The following is a 27,718-nucleotide window of genomic DNA, read 5'->3' as shown; positions in this document are numbered from 1 at the left end:
AAACCCAAATTTTATTTAAAAGTTGTTTATGTTGAAGCTTGCTCTTGGATAAAACTGAGCATGGCCTTAAATATAGGTGTGAAAAGAGACTTTTGTGAAGTTATTGTATGGGACTGATAGGTGTGTGTGAACACGGTAGTCCATTTGCACATTTTTATATATTAATAGAAGTTGTGTAATTGTTCGTGTATGCAGCCAAAACTACATTGTTATTTGTATTTAACACAGTATCTTAGCATATACTTGGGCATAGATCCTCTAAAATATTGCTGTGTTACCTTTCCAGCATGGAAAAGTTTTATTCAATATGAAGCCTATTAAATATTTCATATTTATTCAATATGAAATCAGGAGCCTAACTAAATTTCTGGAACCATAGCTTTGCGGGACTAAAGAAATATATCTTTCCATCTTAATGTCCCAGAGAGTATAATATGAAGGAGTGCTATATTTAAAAAATAGAGCAAACGGAATCATCAAAAGTATGTCAATGCTGAAGGTAGCCTGGAGAGCAAATAACTTAGAAGGCAAATTGCTGCTGCTAATGATTTGCAGCTACAATGAATTTGTTTTGAAACTGTGGAACAAATTTTGTTAGACATCCTCAGCTTGCAGGTTGATTTCATGCTGTAACTGAGGCTGGACATATAAATCAAGATTTTCTGTCTGTGACAGCATAGCTGTGCAAACACATCTAAAGTAAGCTTGTAAAAATAATTTTTTTGTGTGATAGTGCAATCATTCACAAAACAAGGACTTTGTGGGTATATCCATCTGAAAATATTTGTCCAAAAGAAATTAACCTGGATTAAAATGCTATTACTGTAGACAAGTTGTCACCATCCAGCGATAATTTCATTAAACATCTGTTGGAATTACACAGTTCTGAGTACTGAAGATATTTGACTGCCTTCAAGAAGGCAGCTTACATGGAATAAATCAGCACTTTAAAATGACATTTATTCTTCTGAAGAAGCTGAATTTGAAGGTTAGAAATGACTCTCACATATTTACCAAGGCACTTTGGTGAAGGAAAAGTTAGTGGCCGAAGTCAGCTAGAACTGCATTTTTCCCCTCAGATATTTACACAGGCGGCCTGCATGGGTAGATGACTGAAACAGAATAGATTGTAGTGCTGGTTATTGTAAGAGAGATGGTAGCGTCTGAGGGGAGGCCTCATGTATTCCTCCCCTGCGAGAGCAGTCTTGCCAGTATAATGCACTGATGAGTTTTCTTTCTCTAATTAGTTATGTGTCATTAGCCTTCCTTCTACTCCTAGGATAGATGGGGTGTACAAAATAGCGTAAGGTGATTTAGTTTCTTTTTATGTGCATCTAAGGAGTCGTACATTCACGTGTCTAAAAGAGCACTTTTAAATTTTAAAAATGTGTTGACACAGAAAATAAATAAGAATGTGCCCTGGGGAAGAATTCAAACATCTATTCTGCTTTTGTGGTTATACCTGCACTCCATGACACCTTAGCTCACAACATCATTCTTTGTTTCACTGGGGAAAAAAAAAATGGTGGGAACTTCTCTCCTGCCCCTTGTTTAACTCATGTGCTTTTTAAAATATACAAAACATGAGAAAATAGCTGTGGTGAAATAGTTACTTTAGCTTGATTTTTGGATTAGAATTCCTGTGTTTTAAAGTCTGAGAGGAAGGACTATTGGATTGTCTTTTCTGACTCTCTGCTCTGGAGGCCTTGTACATCCTATGCAGAGCACACTTACAGTTATGGTAGGTCTTATGATACTGAACACTTACTGTAAATAAACTTCAAGAGCATGGGTTTTATTCTGGTTTTTTTGGGGTGACACTGTTGCTGTTTGCCTCATTGTGCAGTGGTTTGTGCTAGGCTGCAGCTGACAGCTGCCCTGGTTGTGGCTGAGGCAGGCTGTAGTTCCCTAAGATTCTAGCCCTCCCTGTTTAGCTAGAAACAGTTTGCATCTCTTGGGGTTTCTTGAGGCAAAGCCTTGGCTCAGCTGTCTTCCTCAGGCATGTACGGGAGAGACAAAGAGCGTATGAAGTGATCTGCGTGCTTTGAATGGAAGCTATACTGTGTATGGCCTACAACAAGAAATGCTCTTTGGAGGCTTTTAAAGATACATGCTAGAATTATTTACATTTATGTTGGAAATAAGAAAATTGCTTGTATTAAGAGTAACTGAGAAAAGGAAAAACAGTAGTGTGGAAAAAAAATCTGAGAGCTAAGGAAAGTGGTGGGAGGAGAGCCTGTTTATGGCTAGTTTGGAGAGCTGGAAGAGGAGGCTGGGCTCAGCATTGCTGCTGGCATGCAGTAGGGACTGATGTCCAACATGGCTTAAAAAATGAAATGGCAAAAAGTGTGCTGAATCCTATGGCTGCTCCTTGTGGGAGAGCTGGGTTTGGAGTCCAGATTGGGACCCATCACCGAAATTCTCAAATGATCAAGAAGGAGCACTTTATTACGCAGTGTTAAATCATTTGACAGAGATGGTTCCTGCATTCTTAGAAACGGAAGTGTCTCATGTCATCTTCTGCTCTGCTTCTGTGTAACAGCAGCTAGTGAAGCTATGTGATCTGTGCTTGCCTTCCAGTCCTATGAGCTTTTAGATAGCTTAATTATTTAAGGTATTTTCCTTCTCAAGGAAGGGAGAGCAGATGAGAGAAATTAGCTGAGATAAAGAATTAGGTCAAGTCTCTTCCCCTAGTAACCAAATGAACAACAGTGATCAAGAAATAGAAGCAAATAATTTCTGTTGCTGGTAATTTCTACCAGTAAATAATTCCTACTAGTCAAACGTGATGTCCTGGAACCCATCTGCAGAGCACTTTGATGGGATATCTTATAATAATATCATGGATAGAAACTGGACTGTAATTGCTCCATCTGTCCTCTAAGAAAATGTTGCTGTTTTCAGGAAATGCTGAACCAACATTTTCTATACACACATGTGCACACACACACTCGTGTGCTATTTTATTCATTAAATAAGAAAGTGAAATGTAAGACAGCTCACCGGGGCGCGCTGGCTTGGAAGACAGGAAAGGAGCAAGTGGAATCCGTTCTCCTGCCCAAAGGGATGTCAGAGATGATCACGGCGTTAAGTTCTGGAGTAGGATTTGAGATTTTAAACTTGGTGAATGCTTGATAAACCGTAGACTCCTCCTGGAGGGTCTGGACAAATCACTTCAGTGCCTGTCACACCTGTGACACAGGAACAGTACTTTTCTTTTTTTACTCCAGAAGCATGCTTTGAAGAGAAATTCACTAGTATAAGTATCTCTGCCCTTCCATAAACAAACCTAAACACAAATGAAGTATTTTTATTGCTGTTCTTGTTTCCAGTGTTGTTTAAGGTTTCTTCCATTGGTAAACCACGTGTATGCATCAATATATTGTTGTGTAGCAACAGCTCTGTGACTCTACTTCTCATTCAGAATAGGTTGGTTTTTTTGTCACGGTGAGATGTCCCAGCTTTGAGGAGAAGTATAGCTGCAAGATGCCTTAAAGGAACTTGAGTTGCCACTGCCCAGGATCTGCTTGAATTAAGAATTTCATTTTATGTGGTTTGGGTCTTTTGTATGGATTCCTCAGTGTTTGAAGGAAGTGTTTTGGGTTTCACGGTTTGAGTAGGATACTCAAACACAGACACACACACATATGTGTGTGTGTATATATATATTTTTAATTCTGGAAGTCTTCTTTCATGCAAATATCTGAGATTAGATTTGACTGTTCTGTCATATTTATTTTGCTTTTGCAGTGGTAGCAAATCTGGAACTGGTTAATATGAATCAATATATTGGTGTCTGACCGTGCATGTGTCATACCCACAGAGAACTTTAAGTGGTGTAACTCTGTTTTACTTGCTTTGACTCTGTCTTGCAGAGTTCCAAAGTGCTTGCAAAGAAGGAGCTCTCCTATATGCCTATCATTGGCTGGATGTGGTATTTCCTAGAGATAGTCTTCTGCAAGCGTAAGTGGGAGGAAGATCGGAAAACAGTCATGCAGAAGTTGCTGAATCTCCGGGACTACCCTGAAAACTTTTGGGTGAGTGATGACTAACAATGGAGTGCAAAGTGCTGTAGTGCTTGGGAGGGATGAAGGGCATAGACGATATATGATAGTTGCCATGTTCCTCTCGAGGACTTTGATTCACGAGCTTTCTCGCAGTATTAGGAGAGTATTCTCTGAGAATTGAATTCTTTCTTGTATAGTCTGTCTTGTCTGTTTTCTTCCTCTGTAGCATGGAGCCCTGCAGATGTCATTGCAAAAATACCTTCTCTGTGATCCATTCAGTAAACTTTGTGGTCCTCTACATGCAGGAGCTGGAGGGGTAGATGGAGGGGTTCATGGCGGTGTAACAGATACATATGATGATGTTGTATTGAAACACATTAGCTGTATTCTTTACCTAAGCTTCCCTCTCACCTTAGATTGCCTGGTTCATAGTAGTATTTTCTCCTCCCATTTTCCTGTGATTCTGCCATTCCTGTGAAGCTGCTAGGTCAGACATGGCCCAGTAGAAATGGAAGCCACAGATAAGTACCTGGTCAGAGAAGTGGCCCCTGGGGCCATCGGCTGTGTTACAGGGAGAGGATTGGTGTCACCTTTCAGTAACAGGAAAGTGTTACTTTTTGCATCACCATCATTTTTTACTATTGAGCCTGCCTGGCATTTCTTAGTTTTGAAATGAAAAGCCTTTGAATTTTTTCCTCTTCTCAGTAATCAGAAAAATCCTAGTTCTCATGAGCTGGTGATGGCAAGAGAGGAATTCAGTTAAGGAAATGGTACCTTAAGGAGCCTCAGTGGGGCCTACAGAAACTATTGCTTAAGAACTGGTTTCCTAGAGAAGATATACATGCTGTATCTCTCATTCTCTGAAACAAAACTTTTTTTTTTAATTGTCATTGATTTAAATGAGCGCTAAACAATCAAAACTAAGCTCTGTGCTTGAATAATGATTAAATGACTTCCAGGCAGGAGGCTGTCTTAACAAAGGGACAATTCTTCATTTCTAGTTCTAATCTCTCTCACAGGGATTTGCCCTTGCTCTGTGACTCTTCAAAGGTATACGTACACCTAGGCAGTTCAGCACTAACTGGTGAGCACAAACTGCCACCATCCTTTATATACTGTCGTAGAGGGATTACTAAAAAGGAGCTATGCCTGTAGTAGGAGAGATACAGTTGTTGATATCCAGCTTGGGGTTATTGCAGTGTGGAGTTCTAATTTGCCTTTGTATGGTGACATAATGTAAAAAGACACAACAATAGCACCTTGGAAGGTAGAAAGACAGCATTCGTTCTATGTGGGCTAGAAGGATTTTCTCATCAGTTTCTGTATGTTTCATCTAGCTGTTTAACATTATGCATGTGATACATGAGTAAAAGTGCTCTTAGATCTGAAGCTGACTGCTTGGCTAGTTTTCTTCAGTCTCTGTTGGCTAAATTTTTGCTGTGGGTTATGAGGGCTTGACTTGTGCAATTTGGCGATGTTATCTGATGTGTTAGTTTGCATTCAGGCTTGGCAGAAAGCAGATGAGCAAGTGGTAAATCTGCAAAGATCTGTCTGCTCTGCCCTGCCTGCCAGTGGCAAAATTGTAATCGTTCATGTCTGAGCGCTTCCACTGTATAGTTCATAAGGGCATGAAGCTTTCAGTTGTCCTGCATCTACTGCCTTACACCTGTTACCAGCTCAGTCATTGGCATCAAAGTTACTGTCTGCAGTTGTCAGTGGTCCTCATGCCATAGTGAAAGCAAGTGGGTTGGAGTGAGGGGAAGCAAGCTGGGCACTGAAGCGTTACCTAGAAATGTGTTTGGTTTAGACACTTACCAAGTTTTCGATACCGTGACACTCGAACAGCTCACCATCAGTGAGAGATTTGTAACAGGAGGTATGTTTTGAGTGTTTTCCAACATCTCTTTAGAGATAGAGTGACTCATTTAGAGAAAACAAGTAATTCTGATAGCAAGTAGCAGAGCGGATGTTAAAGCCTAAAGGCTAAGAGTTAAAACCTGAGCATGGCAAGTTGGGTGGCTGGGGGCAATTGAGAGGGCTTGGCTTTTTTTTTTAGCTTCGTGACAATTAAATTACCTAAATGTGTATGTGGCTACACCTGTCCCTGCTAGCAGTGTTCATTTGGGCTGTGTTGGTGGGAATTAGAGAGGCCTCTGGTCAGACAGATGTTGAAGACCTGAGCTGCTGTCTAACTATAGTTCTCTCCTGGTTTTAGTTCCTGATTCATTGCGAGGGCACAAGGTTCACAGAACAGAAGCACCAGATTAGCATGCAGGTAGCCGAAGCCAAAGGCCTGCCCAAGCTCAAGTATCACCTACTGCCACGAACGAAAGGATTTGCTGTCACTGTGCAGTGTTTGAGAAATGTAGGTAAGGAAAGTCACAAAGATCAATGTTAAATGGTTATTTCATCTAAGTACTGTCACTTTGCCATGCACTTCTTTTCCCTGTAGCATGTCTCCTAGCAGAAAAGTCCTGGGATTCTTTCTGACTTTTTTTTCCACTAGCCTGTGAAAATTAAAGATTAGGTTTTACTAACAAAGTCCTGGGGCAACTTGGGTTTTTTGTTTGTTTGGGGGGGTTTTTTGTTGGTTTTTTTTTTTGTTTGTTTGTTTTGACTTCTGTTACCGTGAGTCTGCATCAGGGGATCTCAAGTTGCATGTTTCATACCTATTGGCAAAGGATAATTCTTAGTATTTACTAAGCAATCCTATTCTAAATGAAGGAGACACATCACTAGTGAATCTGAGGCAGCGTGTCTTAAATTTTTTCTTGTTGTAAATATCTGCCTCAAATCATAGAATCATAGAATGGTTTGGGTTGGAAGGGACCTTAAAGATCATCTAGTTCCAACCCCCCCTGCTGTGGGTTGGGAAAATAATACCATTTAAAGCAGAATATTTTTTGATTTAAAAATTTCTGTATAGATGTACTTTTAGAATTTCTTTGTGGAGCTGGGGGAGTGGACTGTCACTGAAGATACATGTAGGTGAAACTTACAAATTATTTCTACATTGTAGAGGACTAGTAAGTTTTTCTTTGTTAATGCTGTTCTGAACTCCACCCCACCCCCCGTTATTTCACGTTATTTGCATTTGCCAACTTTTAAAGTGACATCAGTAAGAATATGGCATACATGCCTTTGAAGTAATTTTCTTTGCCTAATACAACCCATCAAGGTTTTCTGCTGTGTACTTCGTGGGCAAAGGAAGACAGCACTAAGTAGCTATAGTGCTACAGTATCTTTGTGGACGGGTAGATTGTGTTCTGTTAGAAGGCTGATATGTAAGAAAGACAAAGCAGTTAGCGGTGTAGAAGAAAATGTTCTAGCTTGACTGAAGTTAATGTCAAAACTTCTTCTGTCTTTGAAGACATGTTTTCATGTGGCATATCTGGGATAGCTGCTGTAAAAAAAGCTTTGCAGTCAGCTGTCTTGTTATCTGTCATGTTTCTTCTACATATCCTCTTGCAAGTCAGGTAGATGATATCACTGTTGTAGCTTGTCAGGCATCCACAACGTCCCACTCCCAAAATGGATAGCATAGCTTGGCTCTTTTCTCCTATGTGAAGAAGAGTTACGTGCTGCATCCAGCAACTCCCTTAACTTTCCTTCTGTTTTGAATAAGGGCGACTGTTTTGCTGAGGGTGGGGGAAGGTAGACTGGAGGCATTGAAGAGCTGAATCAAAACTGTGACCTCCAGTGCCGTGAGCTGGGAATCAGGGACAGGTTATTTTGGTGGTGATTTTGTTTTTCACTACTCTGTATAGTAGATTTGTGGGAAGTACACAAAGATTTGTGGGAATCAGACAAGTAGCTGATTTGTGGGAAAATGTTTCAAAAGGAAACAATTTTAGGGAACCCAAGTGGCATTTATAAAATGTTTGGGCATTCATGTGATACACTACAGTAACACTTCTTAGTATCCTAGGTATTTGATATATCTTCAGAAAAAAGAAGACTGAGATTGCTAGATTACTTACATACTTAGGGAAGTGTATGTTGCTAGCTCAATCCAGAATCTGTGACTTGTTAGATCAAACAGGGTAAGGCTAATAAGAAGGTAATATTTCCCTGTGGGGGTTCAAGGAGAAGCACACAGAGTTATAACTCCTCAAAGATAGTTTTTGTTGAAACTGTATACCTTAAAAACCCAACCAACAAACCCCAGAAGGAAATGGCTCGTGACACTAGATTGGTGTTGGAATTTCTTCTGGGTATGTTGCTTTACTTGCCTTGCTGCTTTTTGCAACGGGAGGGAGATAATAAGAGTTATCGTCTGGGTCACTGTATGTTTCTCTCCTATAGAGACAAGGGGTACATGTGAAGAGCATTTGAAAGGCCTTTGTAAACAATATTTTAATCTTTAGAGCTGCTTGTAACATTAATATGTACAGGTAACAAGGAAGTCCATAAATGTTTTTTGAATAGAGAACATGACAGAATTCTGTTTTGACAGTCCATAATCTAGAAATGTAGATTTTATCCAGAAATTATTCCTTTCTTGCATGAATACTGATAGGATTTGACCACTTACCTTTGTTAACCTGCACTGACATTTGGTGCCCCCGTTATAAGCAGTAACATGTTATTGTAGGTGTCAATAGATGTGGAGGTTATATGCTGTAGTAATCTGGGCTTTTTTTTTCTTTTGAATATTTACATTGGTAAACAGTACTATTTGACTTGTTCACTGTAAATCCCCCAAGTCTCGCTGTTAAGCCCTGCCTTATAATGTGGCCCAGCGAGTGACTGTATCCCTCTATTACAGCCTCAGATTACTTGTTCCAAACAGCATCAGTGTGACTGCCGAATTGCTGCTCTGTCTGCAGAAGGAGCAATGGCAACATGCAGATGTTCATAACTTCAGTTCAGTGACATCTCTAATGATCTACAAGAATGACTCTTGCAGGCTGACCTGTCTCTCTTGCGGTGCGATTCACATCCATTTCAGTGGCCAAGTCTGCAGTAGGGTATCCCTGCATGTCTCTGAAAGTGAGAGACTGGTGCTGAGCTGCCTGAGCCCATTTTGGGGCCTACCACTTAGGCTAATGCACTTTGTGCTCCTCCACAACGGGTGGTGGGCCTGGCTGGAGTGCCTCGCTAAGGAGATAGCTGCAGGATGACATAGCAGTGAAGGCAAGCCAATGTTTGGATCCAGTTCCAAGCTGGGTATGACAGAGGCCAGTGTTTCCTTTTCCTCTATTCTTTGTTCCTCCTTTCTGACAAGGCTGTGATTCAACCTGAGACTGTTGTACTATAGGATGGATGGATGCTGGTTTCTGTGGCTCTAGAGGTAATTCACCCACACTACCAGTGGTCACAGGTTGGTCCTTTTTGAAATTGTATCAATGCTACCTGGTGCAGTAGTTGTCTGTTGGAAATGGGCGTTGGTGACATCAGTCTGGCAAGTCCATCTCTTTTGAAAATCTTAGCTTCAGAAGGAGTTTATTTAATGTGCATACATGGGAAACTGCCTCCATACCAGTGGTGCCATGTCTGTCAGCATAAGCAGATATATTTGGATAAAAATGTCTTTCACGCAAAATAACAAGTAAAGAACCTTCCCTCCTAACTAATTTATTTTGTAAGTAACAATGGAATTCTTTTCAGAGACTTACTTTCACAAATTCAGATTGCTGCACACAGTTTGATTCTTGAAGGAGTGCTTTTAATATTTTTTCAAATTTGTTCTGCTATTTTTATCGGTGGTCAACTCTACCAGTTTGGTAGTACAGACGCAGTCCTTAGGAACTTCATTTCTAGAAGCTGTTTGCTGTATTAATAACTTACTGTTAGGTTGCAGAGTTTGCTACCTGTACTGTTCATGGAAGCAAATGAAAATGCAGATGTTTCTAAAACACTCATCCATTACTTACAGTAAAAATAAATGTCATAAATATTGCAAAAGATATATTTAACTGTTACTTTTATTACCTGGCTGTATATCAGGCAGTTTCTTTCAGCTGTTTTTTAGTTAAGACTTGTATTTAAAAATGTGCCTCATGATGGATTGTAGATAACTCCAAGCTGTGAACCGCTTCCTCCAATTGTGTGTGCTGGGAACTACTGTCCATTTTTGACCCAGATGACCAGATGTTAAATGAAAGGATTGTGTCGAGGTGGCTGTCGTATCAGCTGTACAGTGAATCCCACCATCTCTTCTGCTCCCTTTCCCAGTGTTCAGATCATTGTGTGCTAGTATGAAGCTGTATGTAGGCATACTCATTGCCTGTAGGTTTACTTGTCAGGTGATCATTCTGGCATAATCCACCATGCCCACAAAATGCTGCATGAAATTCAAGAGGACAGTTGAAGTAAGAAAAATCCTCTCTAAATATGTAATCTGAAGATTTCTTAGGTCAAAATTAAGAAATTAAATCTTAATTTCTTAAGTACATAGGTCTCTGTCAGAATGGTGTATGAGGAACCAAAAGTTAAAGATATAAAAAAAGCTGGGTAGAGGTTAGAAAGCAAACAGAAGAACTAGCCTTTTTTTTTTGTCAGAAAATAGCAATTCAGCTGGGAAAAAATTGTTTTCAGTTATGGACTGTTCTGAGCCTTTGAAAAGGCTTCCAAATATTGAATTGTGTTTGTTTTTTTAATGAAAAAGATGTTTTAAGATAATTTATTTGAGAAAATATTTTATTTCATAATTTAAGCAAAACTCAACCGCTGCCTAAATTAGTCTGAGAGTGAGACAGTTGCAATGTTTTTTGTGGAGTTGGTTATTTTACTTGCTTTAGAACATGAAATTTCTGGACTCTTCAGCTTTTGGATGAGAAAGTCATGAGATGTCCAGTTCTAATTATATAATTACGAAATACACATTTAATGAAAAACAATTCCAGTGTGTCACGCCCACTGTGTAGTGCTGCTTTGGCTGTGGAAGCTTTGTGGCAAATTTCAATTCCATGCAGTCTTTTGCTTTGACACCTATACTGTTGTTCTTTACCTGCACTTTGAAAATGGAAAAGCTTAAGTCTTCAGTTATTTTATATCTGATTATGACAGAATTCTGTTTACTCTTGCACATGCTGTCATTGTCTTGGATTTGACATTGATTTGCACCAAAAGATTTCAGTGTGATATTAAAAAGGACTGAATTGAATATCAAACTACAGACCAGTTATGAACTGGAATGGGATGTTTTTTCCCTGGAATCACAGAGAAGTCTGAGTATGACCATCAGCGTATAAAGATGTTCCTGACCAACTCTGCAGAAGATTTTTCAGAACAGGAGAAGCACCTTCCAATGTGTCTGAACAAGCATCCAATTCATATCAAAACTAAAATGTAGACATCTTCTAAAAGATGAAAGAACAAATACTATGTATATCATATTTTCCTTTATTGTCTCTCTGTGGTCATTAGAATAATCTCATGCTATTAAAGAATAAACTAAGAAGCTTACCCCATATAAACCAAATTGAGCTCTTGTCTTCCTTCAATTACATTGGATTAGTAAATTAGAATAGATTAGTAAAATCCTTCTACACTAAGAAGCTTAAAAATGGCGGTAGATAATTTATTCAAAAAAAGTAATTTCCTGCTTGTTTTGTAGAGGGAGAGTAGTGTGCTTGAAGTAGATTTTGTCTTATGTGATGTAGTTTTGAGTTTGGGCTAAAACCCCAACTGTAGTAGGAAAAGAATAGAGTTGTTAATAACCCATACAGTCTGTATGCAGTGACAGGATTTTGGCCTCTGTTTTCAGGATTTCCTTGTAGCGCTGAAGCCAGGCTGTTCTGTTCTGCACTATGGATTGTGTTTACCAATAACAAACGTTGTGGTGAGTTCCTAGGGACTGAATGTTGTGACCAAGCCATATTTATTTCTCATAGCTAGAGAGGCTTCAAAACTAAAAGCAAATCTGTTCTATGTAATAAAAGGATTTCTTAGATGGGTCAAGAGCTCTCACAGTAAAGGTTCATCTCAGTGTTCATTATTGCAAAACTCTAGAGGAGAAAAGCTAAAATACAGCCAGCTACACGTGAAGTGTGTGTTAGTCACTTTTGTGTCAAAAAAAAAGTTTTGTTGCTAGCATTGATCTTAGAATTGGTACCACGATGCACAATTGGTTTCAATGTCGGGAAAACTAATTGCTCTCTGGTAATTTTGTGACATCAGGAAAATAGTGTCTTTGAGGATATGTTCAAAGAAACCCTTTTGAAACACTTTATGTGGTTTAAAACAACAAACGCTTTTTCTTTAGAAACTGCTTGTTAATTCTTAGTTTAACTACAAATGACCTTCGCAAATACTTCTACTGTTACTGTGCAGTCCTGAACAACAGAAACACTGTTTTCTTGAGGCTGAAAGTTTGGTTGTGGTTCCTCCCAGCCACAGGTCTTCATAGCAGCAGCCCAGCTCACACAGGACGTGGTCTGTTAGTCTGTCTCTGCCTTTGCCGTATAGCAAGTGCCTCAGTTATCAAATAATGGACACGAAAGGGAGGTTGTTTTGAACCCCAACAATTCATAGTTGCATTAAGCCCTCTTGCTAAACACACACTTCACCATTGTTAGTCAAACTGTATATATTGTTCATTGTTTATAAAGTGTGTATCTGCCTGCGTATTTACCCAGATTTGGGGGGGGGAGTTGTGTCATTCACAGTGAGTTGAGAGAGCTAGTAGTTTTTCAGCCATTTGACTCCTAGGATGTCGTAGGTATATTAACTGTCAGAAACTGTATCTGTGTTGCCTATGCCAAACATTCTGCGCCTGATGGAGACAAGGGTGGAGAGCAAACTCCTTCATTCTGCTGGTGCAGTTCCTGAAAGGGTTGCTGGTTATTTGGCTTCTTAAAACTTGCGTGTTGAATATTCCATTGTCATCTTTACCTTGGTGACAGCTCGAACTGTGGTCTATTGCTGATGACTTCATATTTAGATATGCTCCTTGTGTGAGAGAGAATGACTTCTTTCCATTCTATTACTACTGTAATCACATAACCTGTTTCGCTTCTTGTAGTTTCTGCAGTCTATGATTCTACCCTCAATTTTAGAAATAATGAGAATCCAACATTGCTGGGAGTTCTAAATGGAAAGAAATACCATGCAGATTTGTATGTAAGGCAAGTAATCCATATTTTAATTTCTTTTTGGCATACAGAAGTGTGTACTTGCAGTCACAATTGCACAAGTAAGGAAGTATTTTGCAGTAGTTAACAGACAGCAAATCTTCACAGAACTGCAGATAAAAACTCCTATGAGATGGGAAGGGTTTCTTGCAAAGTTCTGTGACTATAAGTGTGTGGGGACTCTGTGAAGCTCTACAGGTTTTTCTGTTTGTTATTTTTTTGTTCAGTTGTATGTCTGTTTGTCAGCTCAGCAGCAACACCCAGCAGCAACAGTGGGGCCCCTTTTCACTCACTTGACCAGAATACCAAGTATCTACTACGCGTTCAGATGGGGCGGCTTTACACCTGTCTCTGGCACAATAGTTCCGACTCAGGTGGAGGCCAGCCTCAGAACTGTTTCCATCTCTTGTTTGATGTAGTTGTTGATGTATTTGACTGCTGCTCCCTCCCTACTAAGAAGAGGGTTGTTTAATGAAAAAAACAATTACCTGTATTCTGTATCATTAACATTTCTGTAAGTGATGAATACCCCGATGGTGCCCCATAAGGCCCTTATTCCCAGGCCAGGTTCTACCAGCAGCACCCATACTGCAAGCACTCAGGGTATGTGATGGTTTAGGGTTGGAGCATAGGAGCCTAGAAGTGATCCCACAAGTGATCAGGAGTTCATCATAACCCCATTATAGTTATATTTGGCTGATTCAATTGCTTTATCTTGGGTACTGACATGGAGTAGGGTAACCTTTTCTTCTTACCTCCCCTTTTCTGCCTGTTTGAAAAAAATATTTTCTTCCGAACTATTTTTGCCAAGTGTAAAAAGAAACATTCTCTTGATTCCTCATGGATGCAATGTGAGTTTGCATTCCCACTTGGCTATCATGGGTAGCTCAGCTTAGTGGACTTTGGTGTACATGGCCTGGCTGGCTAGTGGTCATGGGGGAGCAGCTGGCCCTACCTTTGTGGGCCATGCCTCCAACAGCGTAGCGGTGTGCATCTCGCTGTGTCTCCCTTTACACCTTTCCAGTGTAAGTCAATCTGGCAGAGCATGGAAACTGCTTTTCATGACTCAGGCTAGCTATTTGCCCTTCTGTCCTTTGAGCTTCCTGAAAAGCTCTTACAGGTAGGGTAGATCTCATGGCAAAACTTGTTTGGGCAATTAATTGGGGACCATCACAATTCTTCTTCAAAATCCTCCATATTTGCTTATTGAAGTGCTGTAGGTGTTACATTTAGTAAAAGTTTTACAAATTTGGATGGCCTTGTTTGTCTCTGCTTAAATTATGTTGACTTCTAATGTTTGTCACCTTACGACTTTCTCAAATAAAGGAACAAAACAGTAGTGTTGCACCTCTGAATTTATTAATTGCAAACGGGAGTGTCCTGACTGAAAAGTGCTCTCTCCTGTGATGAAGGAAGTTAATTTGCTCTTGCTCTTAATGGGTATTAATTGAAATATATGCTATATTGAAATATGTAAAATTATTAAATATTGCGATTAGCATACCTAAATGAAGATGACAAGGGGAATTTTTTTTCCTGTCACAGGATTACTGATCAAAATTCATGTAATGTGATGAAAAAACTTTGTTTTGTCAAGAGAGGGTTTTTCAGTGATGGGAGCCATTGAAAATCTTACCTGAGAAATACTAGAGTGCTTTACCCTACGCAAAAGGAGAATAGTTTTTTTTTTCTCTCTAATGCCTAGTTAATTAAATATAGCCTTGAACTCCATAGGTGGGGTAAGAAATTAATTTGTTCAAAACCTTTGTTTGAAAACAGAAAGTTGCAAACTTTTATCTAGAAAGTGGCTCTAATGAACTAAACCATAATGCATTACTATTTCAGAAATCTAAATTTCTGAATTTCAGATACATCACAAAACTGAAGGGTGGCTCTAGAAGCAAACTATACTTTGCTGATCTGGGAGCTGTTTACCACAAATTAAAAAAAAGGTAGAAAATGTAGTGAGTCTCCTGTCAGATGGATAATCTGTTTGTATAATGTAAGTGCTGTTCATGGGGGCCAAAGTAGTTAATATTCTTCAATTTCTCTTGTTTACCATTGGCAGGCGGATTCCACTAGAGGAAGTCCCAGAAGATGAACAGGAATGTTCTAACTGGCTCCACAAACTGTATCAAGAAAAGGTTGGTTTTCTGTCTAGCACAGGGGACTTGGGATTGGTTGGTTTATTTTTTCAGGGTAAGTGCTCTGTTTCTTCAGACACAAACTGGTCTTGTGCTGTCAGTCATGATTGCCTTTATTTTGTACTTAAAGAACAAGAAGAAGAAAACTTAAGCCTTGACAGAGTAATTTTAAAACTCTTGTTTAGAGAGTTGCATATGGATACAAAAACCACAACTACCTCCTAGGTGGTAGAAGGACCTCCTTCCTGTTAATGGTACTTCCACACCTGATCAAGAAGTAATTTGTGGGCTAAATGAGGTATGTTTTACTTTAGTGTATTAAAATCTTTGTCCCTTGTTTTAGCCTGTCTTTTTTACCAAGGCAAAGATCCAACATTAATAGGACAGGCTGATAAATTGCTTTCATGTTGTGTGCATAAAAGGCGTGCGTTTAAGATTCCTAATTATGTAGGATGGGGTCAGAATAATTATGACTGTGTTTTTAGATGCCCACTGATTTTTATTTTTTTCCCCTCAAATACTTTAATACGCACCCTTCAGACTTTCAGAATCTGTTTCTTGTGGGTTTTGGTTTTATGAACATAGGTTGGGGGATGCACTCTTTGAATACACGCAGCACTCCCATTTCAATTGGTGGGAGTCATAGGTATGCAAGGCATGAGGGCCTGGCAGCTCAGTTTGCTTCAATAAATTGATCTAAGTTATATATTCAGACTGGAATACAGTAGCGCTTTGGATCTAGAAGTGATAGAATATAGCTACGCTCTGCTTTCCTCTCAGTGGGGCAGCAAAATACTGCTGTGCCGTTTGTAGTCTGCCCAGAACACCGCGTTAGCATTTCTGCAGTGACTATGTTCTAGTCTTTCTCTGCTTCAAACCATGACTGTTTCTGGTTTAATTCATGAGCAGCTTGCTTACAGGAATGTGAAAAGTAAATGTGCGTTGAGACCTCAGTTGTAGATCTATTAGCTTTGCCTCTGATCTCCCTTCTTGTAAATTGTGTCACTAACACCTAATTCAGATGTGACCCCCTTTTCTGCAGAAAGGCGTTATGTTACCCATGGGCCCGTGCTGTCTCTACACGCATATAAATGCAAACGGTCCTTTTGCTGAACATTACAACAGTCCATTTTCTACTATTGTGACTTTATCTGTAACCCTGTTTCATGTTCCTAAGAAATCCTTAGACATTTGCGAGACAGGAACATAAATTAAATGAGGATGCGGTGATTGTTTTCCTAAATCCTTTATTACATAGTTTGCAGTAAATCACTTCAAGTTTTTTCTGTTATTCCCTCTTTGGCAAATGCTCAGTTATTTGTAGTACAAACAGAGCATACACCTATCCTACTTTCTTCATAACAACTTAGTTTGCTGGTTGGTTAAATCCACAATTTCCTATTTAAGTATAGGAGGAAGGAATGTGTGTTCAGTTTTCCTTTCCATTAAAACCCTTTTGGTTGTGTGGCTTGCTTTTTTATTAGTTTATTTTTTTTAGGTTTGGTAGTATTGCGGTTTGGTTTTGGTTTGGGGTTTTTTTTTTTCTGAAGGTGGCATGTTCCTCTTCCATCAGCTATTTTACATTACTGAAACTTACTTCATTGCAGTCATTCCTGGTTTATACAGGCCTATGTCTCTGTATAATCAGACTGGGAGAATACAGAGCAGGGACAACTTCTTCAAGAGTTCTGAGATGATGAAAGCCCACCCGTAGGGTAACAATGCAATTCTGTTTCACCTTTCTGCCACGCATCTTGAAAAAAATAACTGGATCTTAGGTTGGATAACAAGCAGCATTGCCACGTAGGTGTTGTTTCCAAAAATAATTCTATTTCAGGTTAATGTCTTCAGAGTCAGTAAATATTTATGATAAAATGTAACAAATCTCTGTTCAAAGGGCAGTAATTCACTGCAAGATATGCGCTCATCCCCTGCTTTGTCTATTTTGGTTGTAGCACTCCACTTTCTGTTCCAAAGTAAGACAAGGTATGCACGCTACTGAAAAACAGAGCCCCCTATTTCATCTTGCATTATGATTGCATGTGCCATTGCTTATTCTCAGTGATTTTCATAATTTTGCAGTACCTTCTCAAGACTTACATACTGTGCGCTGAATTATGTTCTAATAGCATGATTTAGTAGGTGAGGTGTGCCATAAGTAGAGGTCAAGGCTGGAGTGCCATGCACTTGTGATGATCAGGAGCACAAAGCTGTTTAAATGAGTAATGAAAACAGCAGTTAGTGGACATGAAGGAACGTGACTTTTTTCTTTCTTTCTTTCTTTTTTTTCTTTTTTCTTGTCATTAGTAAAGGAGTGAGAGTCTTTGGGAAAAGCTTGTTCCATTGTTTTTTACCTCATTGCCTGATCTCAGTTACATGTACCTCAGTCTGAGACAGTGCTCTCTGGGAATCTGGTGTTTATGTTCTTGCTACTTACCACTTCATTTTCTGGTTTAGCCAGTGGTGCAAATGCAATGAACAGGGCCTTGCCAGATAAACAGTGGCACTGTGCTGTTCTAAACCAAACACTGTTCTCTGTCCTTTTCCAGGTTTACAGTAAGCACCATGTCCATGTGCTGCTTCCTCATCTGGGGTGAATTTTGTCCTTCCACAGATGGCCAATGCTGTACCAGTATTACAGAAGTGCAGTTTGGTTTGCACATTGCCTTTTCCCTTTCTTCCCCCTCTTCCCTCCCTCCTCTCTCTTCCCTTTTCCTACCATTGCTAGAAAGACTTCCTTTGACTTTAAGGAGGATCAGGTTGAGCATCTTAGTGCCTGGTCTGAAGAGGTGCTGTATAATAGTCACAACCTTGCTAGCCCTTGCATGTTTGTTTTCTTTTTTTCACCTCCTTCCTGCCTCAGTGCCTGAAATAGAAGCTCTGCTTGAGAATCTTAATTTCAATTAAAAAGAAAGCAAGCTTCTAACTCTTCTCACTTGTAAGGAAACCATGGAAAACAGGGCATGAAAATATATGCTGAAATGCCCCAGGGAATTAGCCAAGCATAACTGAAGAGGGGAAGTGTACAGAATGGCAGGGTTTGGGAACAAAGGATGTATTTTTGGATACTCATTCTTTGTGGGCTTCCTCATGAAAGAGCAGTGGCATACCTCTGTAGTCAGACTTCCCTGGTGGGAGCAGGGAGGAAGAATCTGGTTAGCCTCTCACAAGATGATGGATGTTCCCTGATTTCCCCCCCACCGCATTACCTACCCCACTGTCTGAAGTAACACAGATTTGGTGGGGGCATCAGAGGGAGCATGTTTCTATGTCCAAATATGATACTTGGGTGGGTGGGATTGATTACAAACTGAAAACAAGCTCTGTATGCAGAGGAATGAAAGGAACTTAATGTGTCTGAGGGAATTGAGGGAAATTTTGAGGTACATCATGGGTTTAAATGCTCACTTGAGCTGTTGATGGCTACCAGAGGCACCCTTGCAAAAGCTTAGAAGATAGATCAACCCACAGATTTTTAAGGGTAAGGAATCATAACTGAAGAGCTGTTCCCCACAACGGCGTAAAACATGTAGTGGAGGTGATGGCATTGACATTGTTTTGCCTGTTCTATATTTCTTCCATCTGTCTCAAACCTCTTGGTGAGATGTGGTCAGTGGTTTTGCAGCCCCTAATGCTGTGCAGAGCCAACAAAGAGAAAACTGCTGTGCTTGTTTTAAGTGAGTCTGTCTTGCTGTCTGTAGTAATAGGCCCCCTAATGGCGATACCAAGAATAGTCAGAAATTCTTAACTTTTCTGGGTAATGCTAGTATTTAAAAACCTAGTTGTACAGAGTAGAATTCAATTTGCTGATGATTAGTAGCTCTATGTTAAACCAGTCATAAACCAAAATCCTCAAGGCACTGTAAAGAAAACTTCATACACTGTGTAATTTGTTGAAGACAGCTAATTAATTGGCCATTGTGATCCCAGTACAATTTAGCTCACATGCGCAAAACAGTCATAATTTTTCTAATCTCAATAAAGAGAGTGCAATGCTTTAATTACTGTGTAATCTCTTAAAAGCTAAATGTTCCCTTTGAAACAGATAAAATGGTAGCAGCCTGTAATTGCTTAAGTTGCCATTAAATAATTAAAGAATTGTCTGTGTCAGCTGGAATGTAAGTAAATGTAAAATCACACCATAGTAGAAATAATCTTCTTGGGGTTGATTAGGACAATCTTGGCTTTGCCAGAGTTTTTGGAAACCATCATGAAGCATGCCTTTCTTTGAAAAAAAAAATTAGCGCTTCATTCTGACTAATTTGAGGTTCCTTTTTGTGTGAGTCTAATTCTGACTTCATTAATTAAGCAGCTTTATGTGATAACACAGATTAATAATTTTTGCTTTTGAACCAGAATGAAGGGGTTTTTTTTTTTCCCCACCCACTTTGGTACCTTGGGTTGATCCCATTGCTAAAGGCAATGTGTTTCACCTGTATGGGCTCTAGAGGAAGGTACTGAATTCAAAGTTTTCTGTACTTTAAAAACACAACACAAACAAAAAAAACCCCAAACCTCACCTTATTATCTTCCTCATATTGTAGTAAAAGGGAGAGTTCTTTGGTCAAAACCAGTGAGAGATTCTGAACTGTGTGCATGCTCAACTGTTTGTAGAGAGGTTCAGCATCCACACTTCCTTCTTCTAAGCTTCATGGGAACAAGATGAACAAGATTGCATCAATGAGACAAAGCAGACAGGAGGGGGTGATGTTCTCTGGAGTATGGGACAAGATGGTGTCTGCTCACCTTTTCTGACACTGCTGCGAATGCTGTTTGAGAGCAGTGGTTGGAGAAAATATTAGGGAACAGAGGATCTGCTGCTGAACATGTAGCCCAAACACTTCTCTGGCTTACAGGCACTGTCTGTCCAGTGGCTGTGGCCCTTGCTGGAAGTTCAACAGTGATGTCTACATTGCTGCAGGAGTGTACATCCCCTCACCCTTCTTATTTTACTGGGCTTGTTATACTCTCTAGGTATGCCATTTTTCAAGCTTCTATGCATAGGAGAAAGAAAGGATGCACACATCAATGTAAACTTTTTTTTGGCTGTGTGTTCACTGACTTCAAAGTACAAGCTTTCCAGTCATCACTTGGACTTTGATCTTCCCCCACGGTTAGAGGCGTGCAGAAAGAGGAACCTCAAAATTAGGAATGGCTAGTGTTATTGGCAGATGTGGATTTAATTGTTGCCCTCCTTTGTTCTACTAGGATGCATTCCAGGAAGAGTACTACCGAACAGGAACCTACCCAGCAGTCCCTATAGTACCACCCCGACGACCATGGACGCTTTTGAACTGGCTTTTCTGGGCCTTATTGCTGCTATATCCTTTATTCAAGCTGCTCATCAACATGATCAACAGTGGATCATCACTGACACTGGCTAGTTTTGCATTTGTCATTGTAATGGGTAAGTTTTCTAAAACAGAAAGATTACTTACAGGGTAACTGTCAGACATGATTTATTGAGGCTTACTAAATATTAAAATGACTTGTGAATTCAACAGACCATCTGATACTATATCCACTTTAGCCTGGAATAGGTTAAATAGATTTTTTTGTTTGTTTGTCTTTCTGTAGTTGTATTATTTTTTGTAAGAGCTGCATACAAAATCTTCTGTTTCTGTAGAAGTCAAAACAGTAACTTTCCAGTGGGTTGCCTGCAAGAGGCTTTCTTTGCTTGCGTGGTGTGTTGCTGGGTTGCGTTTTGAATGCCTAGAAGAGGTGCTCAAGGCTAATCTATTCTGTTGAGAATTCTTTCATCTAATCATAGTCTGATATGTCAACCACTGGAAATCCATGAACTTGTGATTTAAGGACAGCCTGTTGTAGCCATCTATTCTGACTTACATAGCACAGGGCGTAGTCTATCGCAGGTGATTCCTACAGTTCCTGTGGTAGTTCTAAACTGCCTTGGTTTGTGTTTAAACTAGTTATGTTATTTAAGAGGAGGAACGAAAACAAAATAAGGAGTTGGCCCACAGAAAGGGAGGCAGATCTCATTTTGCTGTCCTTCATAGAAGCAGGAACCAGGTCAGTTAGGCAAATAGCATCACATCTGGATGTTTGTGCTTTATGGCATATTGAGTGCCTGTTTGAAGAAGAAGTTCCCTTCCAGAATAAGCCATACGTTCATAAAGCAAGTATTTTCTACGACTGCACTGACCATCACTTGAATTGATGGCTTCATCACCTTAACACCTGTGTATATTACAAACATCCTTTGAAAAAGAAACAGAAGTTCACAGTCTTTCTGGCTTTGAATGAACTTGGATGCAAAGATATTAGAGTTAGCTTCAAGAGCCGTGTCCAAAATAACAAAATGGAGGAAATAAGAAAACACGGAGCATATTCTTGACTCAGAAGTGCATCTTTGCTCTCTACCTAGGAGATTGTTCCTAACACATAATATTTCTTTGCATTCTCAAAAAGCCTGAATCTTGAGCAGATCCCATGCTAGTCTGATCAATATGAATTAACTATAACTGCCTTTTGCCCATCTGCGAAGAGCTTGATGTGGTAGGCACACAATATTATTTCTCAGAAAGTGCCCACCAAATCAAACTCTGCTTAAGCTACTGTGGAAGCTTCTTAGAAAGATAATTGGAAAAGGAATAATTTGTGTGGAATAATCTGTGCACATGCGTAAGATACTTGTTTTGTGATGCTTTGGGCCAATGGAAGGAAAACAAGCAAGGATCAGGTCCAACATACGCCCTTGGTATGTTGGACCAACTACCAAGGGCAAGGTAGAGGGAAAGGGAGGGGAATCCTGTGCTCTTGTCCTCACCTGGAGAAATTGTTGATGCTTTTTACCATAGGAATGTTTTATGTAAAATGTGTAAGAATTTCTTGGAGCAGTTACTACAACTTAGAAGTACCTTTTTTCACCCGCCTTACTTGTTGGAAGGCATAGTGCTCTCTTCCCCCCCTCTCCCCTTCTCTGACCAGCGAATAGCGTGGGAGCAAAGAGTGAGCACCATGGTTGGGGTGTGCTCCTCAGGAATGGGAGGTATTGGGTTGAAATCCCCTTCAGTTGCAGAGAAAGGTCAGTCGGTCTCCCCTGTGCTCTAGTTCAAAATGGGTATACAACAGTGGGCAGGATGAGCTTTGACACCATTGCAAATGCTGCATCCCTGGCAATAGCAGCTCAAGAGGGCATTTGTTCTGCCTTTGGAAGAAATGCTGGCGTAGTCTATGTTTGGTACTGGGCTGTGGAATGACAACCTAATGGGGTACTGAAGCTTAGCTGTTGCAAAAATTTTTGATGTCTTATCTTTCCTTCAGGATTTTCCTCTTAATTCAGCTTGTCCACTCAGTGGGCTGGTTGTTCAGGTGCCATTCCAAAGTGCCTCATGCATTGTGTACCCTCCACTGGGAGCCTTTCTGCATAATTCAGGGTTCTGGATTTTAACCTCAGGTCTGGATCCTTTAATGCTTGGCATTGTGGCACCTGTGATGTTTCAGGATTTAGGCTTATTAATTTAGTTGAGTCATACCACATCCCCCACCGTGCACTGTTAAGTGCAATACCATCTTGCTGTTAGTGGCCTTTGTGACTAGGTCATGTCTTCTGTCAGGAAGGGAGGGAAAGAACCTGTAAAGAAAAAAAGCTATGATGCTACTAAGAATGGACAGCAAGAGTCTTTTTTTTTCTTTTTTCTTTCTTTTTTTTTCTCTTGCTGTCTTACTCCCCACTTAGCTTTCTTCTGCCTCTAGCCACAAGGAAAGATTAATAAGCAGGCTGCTGTGAGCCCTCTTCTGAATGCAGTGATAATCCAAAGGTTCTCAGCTTATTTGTAACACTGGAGCTAACAGAAAGCTACAGCAGCAGTCTGCTGCCAGAATGAACGCGTGAGCTCCCAGGCTGCAAAAGCACAGCTGAGGAACGCATTAAGAGTGGTGAGATTTATGGCCCACTGTGATGTGCATTGCTGCCCCATATGTATCTGCCACATTTGTGGGATACTGCAGGTTGCAGTCCTCTGCAACCTTTGAAAGACCCCTGTGCTTAGCAACAGCTAACACTCTGAATACCTGGTCTGATCAAACCCAAATTGGTCAGGATTTGCAGTGCAGCGGAAGACACTGCATTATTGCCTGTGGTAGCGGCTGTCGCCTGATTAGACTCAGCCAGTGGTATCTGGCTGATGAGCAGGCAAAAAGAAAGATGACGTTGTCACTTAGTAGCAGATAGCAGCCTCCATGAAGCTGTGGAGCAAAGAGAATCTGTGGGAGTGGAAGGAAGCTCAGCCTTCAGTAAAAACAAAAACCAGAGCTGGCTTATCCTGGTCACTTAAAAGTGGATGTGCCATTACTCACCCAAAGAGTAATGGTACCCTTAGTATGTTATAGTCTGTTTCTGTTTTACTATGCCTCTTTAAAAGCAATGTTATTGCTAGTTGGGAATCATTGGTCTCTTTCTGTGGAAGCATCTAAAAACTTCAGCCCAGGCTGTCACATTTTGTAGCCCATAGCTGAGTTTGTGTTTCTGTAGCAAGGCTGTTGTCCCAAAGCTGTTTTTTATATCCTAAAGGGTGTATCTGTCATGAATGGCCTGTGAGTGATGCAGCCATCTTCTGACAGAGGAACAACTAGTATTTTACTTTGCAGTTTGTCACCAGCTTTAGGCAAGGTCTCAGAAGTGACTTCTGCAATGGCTGGGAGGTAGCAGTAGATGAACACAAATGTACCTTGGAGGTTGTGACTCTGGGTGCGAGTTGGAACTGCCTGCCTGGCAAATCCAGCTTGTAGCAAAGCAGGGAGGACTGTATTCGCTTTCAGTGTGAGCAGTGATTGGTACCTGCTGGCTTCACAATGTAAAAGGAAGCTTTTTCTGTAAATCAGAGGGATTTATTTACCATTGTGATCAGGTGATAAAAATCATCTCTTTTTATACCTTTTCCCTCTGTTTGTTAACTGAAATAGCATAGGTAGCTTTGGGATGTTATTTTTTTATATGGCAATTTGACAGCACACCCTGTACTCCAGAATCAGGAAGCTTATTGCAGTCCCTAATAGCCCATTGTAAGTAAATTGCTGCTTCTCAAGGGCAGGCTGCAGTACTTGATAATGTTACCTTTATTAGCATAGGTGCAGATAGCACAAGATAGACCTAAACCTTCTGTGACAGGAAAGAGTGGAGGAACTAGGAGGTCCTTTTGCCTGGTACCCTCTGCTTTGTTTTCAGTGTGTCATTTGTCTTTTAGACAGTCTCTGCTAATTGTGCTCTCCAGTTAAACACTTATTTGTAAGTAACTGCCTGTTCAGGTGGAAAGAACCATAAGAGAAATGTCCCATGGCGGTCAAGCTGGGGTGAAAGCACTGTAATCCCTCAGACCCTAACTCTCAGATTCAAGGAATGAATAACCAATGTATATATAGCTCTGCTGGTTCAGCTCAAACACTTTCAACCCTAAATAAATTATGTCTCTTCTTTATATTGAGAATGCTGAGCCATGCCCTCTTGCTTTGTTGTGCAGCAGTTTGGCTATTTATACTCATAATAATCAGCTCATTGTGCTAATATCTAACTGCTGGTCTGGGACCAGGAGCCCTTTGTGATGCTACTTGAACCAACACAAGGCAGTCCCTGCTCCAGAGGATAAATGCTCAAGCAGTTTGAAGGACAAAAGTCTCTTTTAAAAACTGGCTTTCATTTCATAGAACACATGGCAAGAGATTGATGTACTTAACTCAAAATTGCAACTTAAAACTTGGGGCTGATATTTCGGTGTTGAAGCAGTGAGCGAGTCTGTCAAATGTCAGTATTTGTATTTGACAGCAGCTTCTTTTTTTTCCTCCTCCCGCTTCCCCAATCTCATTTGGCTCCAAAGAACCCAGCGTTAGGTTGCCTTGCATCTTTGGGTAACTTGTATTGAACAGGACAACCTTCATGCTCCAGAAATACTTTATTATAGAGCTGTCAACAGCAGTTAAAAGGGGATTGTTCGTTCTGTATGCAAAAGATGAGAGGGCTGCTGTTAGCTTTTAAATGAAGAAGCAGCTTTTACATGTCTAATGCTAAAAGCATAATGGCATCTGGGCTTATGGCGTGGTGCCAGCAGTTAAGTATCAGTTATAGGCAGGAGAAGTATTTGATCTGAACCAAGCGTGAGTAGTAATGAGCCAGCTTTGATTCTGCAGGAGGTGGTGTATGTCTGCCACACAGCACGTGCACAGTGCTATTAGAAACCCTGTTTCCACAGATCACAGTACAAACCGTGAGTGAGTCCCTGGTGACTTGACAGTGTCCAAGTGCAGAGTGTGGACCCAAGGGTTGGAGCATGATATGATCTGGGCAGCGAGGCTGTTGATGCCTCTAGGCTGAGATGAGTGGAAGGTGAGGAACATCAGCCAGCAGTGTTACAGTAAGTTAGTTTTACAACAGGATATAAACTGTGTGTAGGATTCTGCCTGTGTTGATTCTGCCTGTTGGTAGAGCTGCCAGTGTGGCCCTTCAGCCTGGTGCCCAAACCTGTTTGTTTGTTTGTTTTTTTTGTTGTTACTTGCTTGCTTGTTCTCCTTTATAGTATGTAAGGTGGGCCCTCAATGGCAATTTCTACCATTCGTATAAGCTTTGGTTGTACAAATCTCCATTTCAATGTATAACCTATATAACTCAGGTGTACAGCAGACTGTATATGGGAAATTTTTATGCCCCTACCTGCTGTGCTGCTTATAGCACTTACCGTGTGGTACAAACCCAAGGTAACAGATGAAGAAATCCTGAGGTGTGAGAGAAAAGGTGGAATTCCTCTGCTCTGACCTAAAGTTTTGCTGAGGGATGTGGTACTATGTGTGTCGAGGTGGTGGTTTTCCCAGAGCTAAAAAATGTTCTGAGAGAGAGATCACATTATTGGCTCTGTGGATTTGTCAGCTCAGCCCTCCCTCAGCTCCCAGCACTCTGGCAGGCAGAGCAGGTCCTCAGCAACCTCCTGCATCTTCTGGCTGGTGGGTAACGATGGGCAGAAAGATGTCAGGAGCTCAGTTACCGTCTGTCGTTTGCCATAGAGCAGTGCAGGATTGCCTCAGCTGATACCTTCTCTCTCCTCCTCAGGATAGGCTTAAACTCTCACAGCTGACTAACTTTTAGGCACAATTCCTGCTTGATCTCCGTCTCTCCCCTTCCTTGTAGTAAAAAAACCTAAGTTCCCCTAACTATAGTTGTATTTAAAACAACAGTGGAATAAATCCTTAAACATGATGGTATCACTAGGGTATGGAGTAAGGCTCCAGGAGAGTTGTGGAGAGGAGGCAGGTGGTGCAGGGAGAAACCACTGAGGCACCTGAGCACTTATCCCTACTTTGCTTCCACAGACTTGGCAAACATGAGCGGTCCCCTCTCCTTGCACCCTACCTTCCCCAGGCTGCTGAGAGCTTCAGGGGGAAGTGAGGACAGAAGAGCAGTGGCAGCTTCTGCCAGGGAGCAAAGGAGAAGGAGGGGAAAAAAAATAAATATCTGAACTGCTGAACTAGGTATTTTTTTGTGTCCAGGCAGTGGCATTCTTGGAACTGGATGAAATCCCCAATGTGCTGTGTGGTTGCTTTAACAGCTGCTCTTATTTATGCTCTGTGTCCATCTCCAGATGCTGTTTCTATCCCTTCTGGTTAAAATCTTAATCATTTCATGCTTACTGTTATGTTATGATCCTAGACTGTAGGCTACATGTTGGGTCTTCCTTAGCTCATGGCCATTTAAATGTCAGAGATGTTTTTTTCCTCTTCTGTTTGTGAGAGTGAAACCCTTCACTTGTCCCAGTTGTGTGTATTTCCATTCATGGACTAACAGTGGAGTATGACAGTGAACTCCCCAGGAGCCATCTCCCTTTCTGGGCTGTCCACTGCACAGCTATCTGCCTGTGAGAGGGCCCTGCTTTCCTGGTGTCTTGGCATCTAGGAGACCCAAGGGCAGCCCCACGGGCAGCCCCGCTTCCCCATTGCACCACTGTCTGTTCAGCTATCACTGTGCCTCATCTCTGGTATCCAATCACCACTTGCACTTCTAAAAACTGTAACTTAATTTATTGTCATACTACAAAACACGAGTCTGTTATCAAGTGCTGGTATTTTGAAAGAACAAAATACAGTGTCTTTCATCCAAGCACATCAGACAGAAGACAGTAGCTGAGGTGGCAGCACCACTGGAGATCACGTAGTCCAAACCCCCAGCTCAGAGCAGGGTCAGCTGAAGCAGGTTGCTCAGGGCTGTCCCCCATTGGATTTCGAGTATCTCCAGGGATGGAGACTTCACGACCTCCCTGGGCAGCCTGTGCCAGTGTTCAACCACCTGCACAGTAAAGAAGATTTGCTTCCTTTTTTTTTTTTTTGTTTTCTTATGCTCAGAGGGAACCTCCACTGTGCTAATCGCCTCCTGTCCTGTCACTGGGCACCACTGAGAAGACCCTGACTCCATCTGCTTTATACCCTCTTTTTAGATATTTATGCACATAAGATTGCACAGAGCTGTTCTTCTCCAGGTGTGAACAGTCCC

The 27,718-nt window shown here is 40.8% G+C and overlaps 1 protein-coding gene across 21 annotated transcripts in view; it reads left to right on the top strand.

Moving 5' to 3' along the window:
• AGPAT4 (1-acylglycerol-3-phosphate O-acyltransferase 4) overlaps nucleotides 1-27,718 on the top strand; it is an 81,987-nt gene that overhangs the window by 49,611 nt on the left and 4,658 nt on the right. For 15 of the 21 annotated variants that reach the window (XM_075748517.1, XM_075748512.1, XM_075748521.1 and 12 more), the window contains 6 exons: nucleotides 3,876-4,037; nucleotides 6,223-6,376; nucleotides 11,719-11,793; nucleotides 12,976-13,078; nucleotides 15,153-15,228; nucleotides 20,437-20,635. In XM_075748517.1, coding sequence (XP_075604632.1) covers nucleotides 3,876-4,037; nucleotides 6,223-6,376; nucleotides 11,719-11,793; nucleotides 12,976-13,078; nucleotides 15,153-15,228; nucleotides 20,437-20,635 — 769 coding nt within the window. The remainder of the gene's footprint in view (nucleotides 1-3,875; nucleotides 4,038-6,222; nucleotides 6,377-11,718; nucleotides 11,794-12,975; nucleotides 13,079-15,152; nucleotides 15,229-20,436; nucleotides 20,636-27,718) is intronic. The other 6 variants (XM_075748522.1, XM_075748524.1, XM_075748531.1 and 3 more) reach the window with 1 other exon arrangement.

The sequence above is a fragment of the Balearica regulorum genome, chromosome 3, assembly GCF_011004875.1.
Source record: "Balearica regulorum gibbericeps isolate bBalReg1 chromosome 3, bBalReg1.pri, whole genome shotgun sequence".
Lineage (NCBI taxonomy): Eukaryota > Metazoa > Chordata > Aves > Gruiformes > Gruidae > Balearica > Balearica regulorum.
This window is presented reverse-complemented; position numbering and strand designations above follow the sequence as displayed.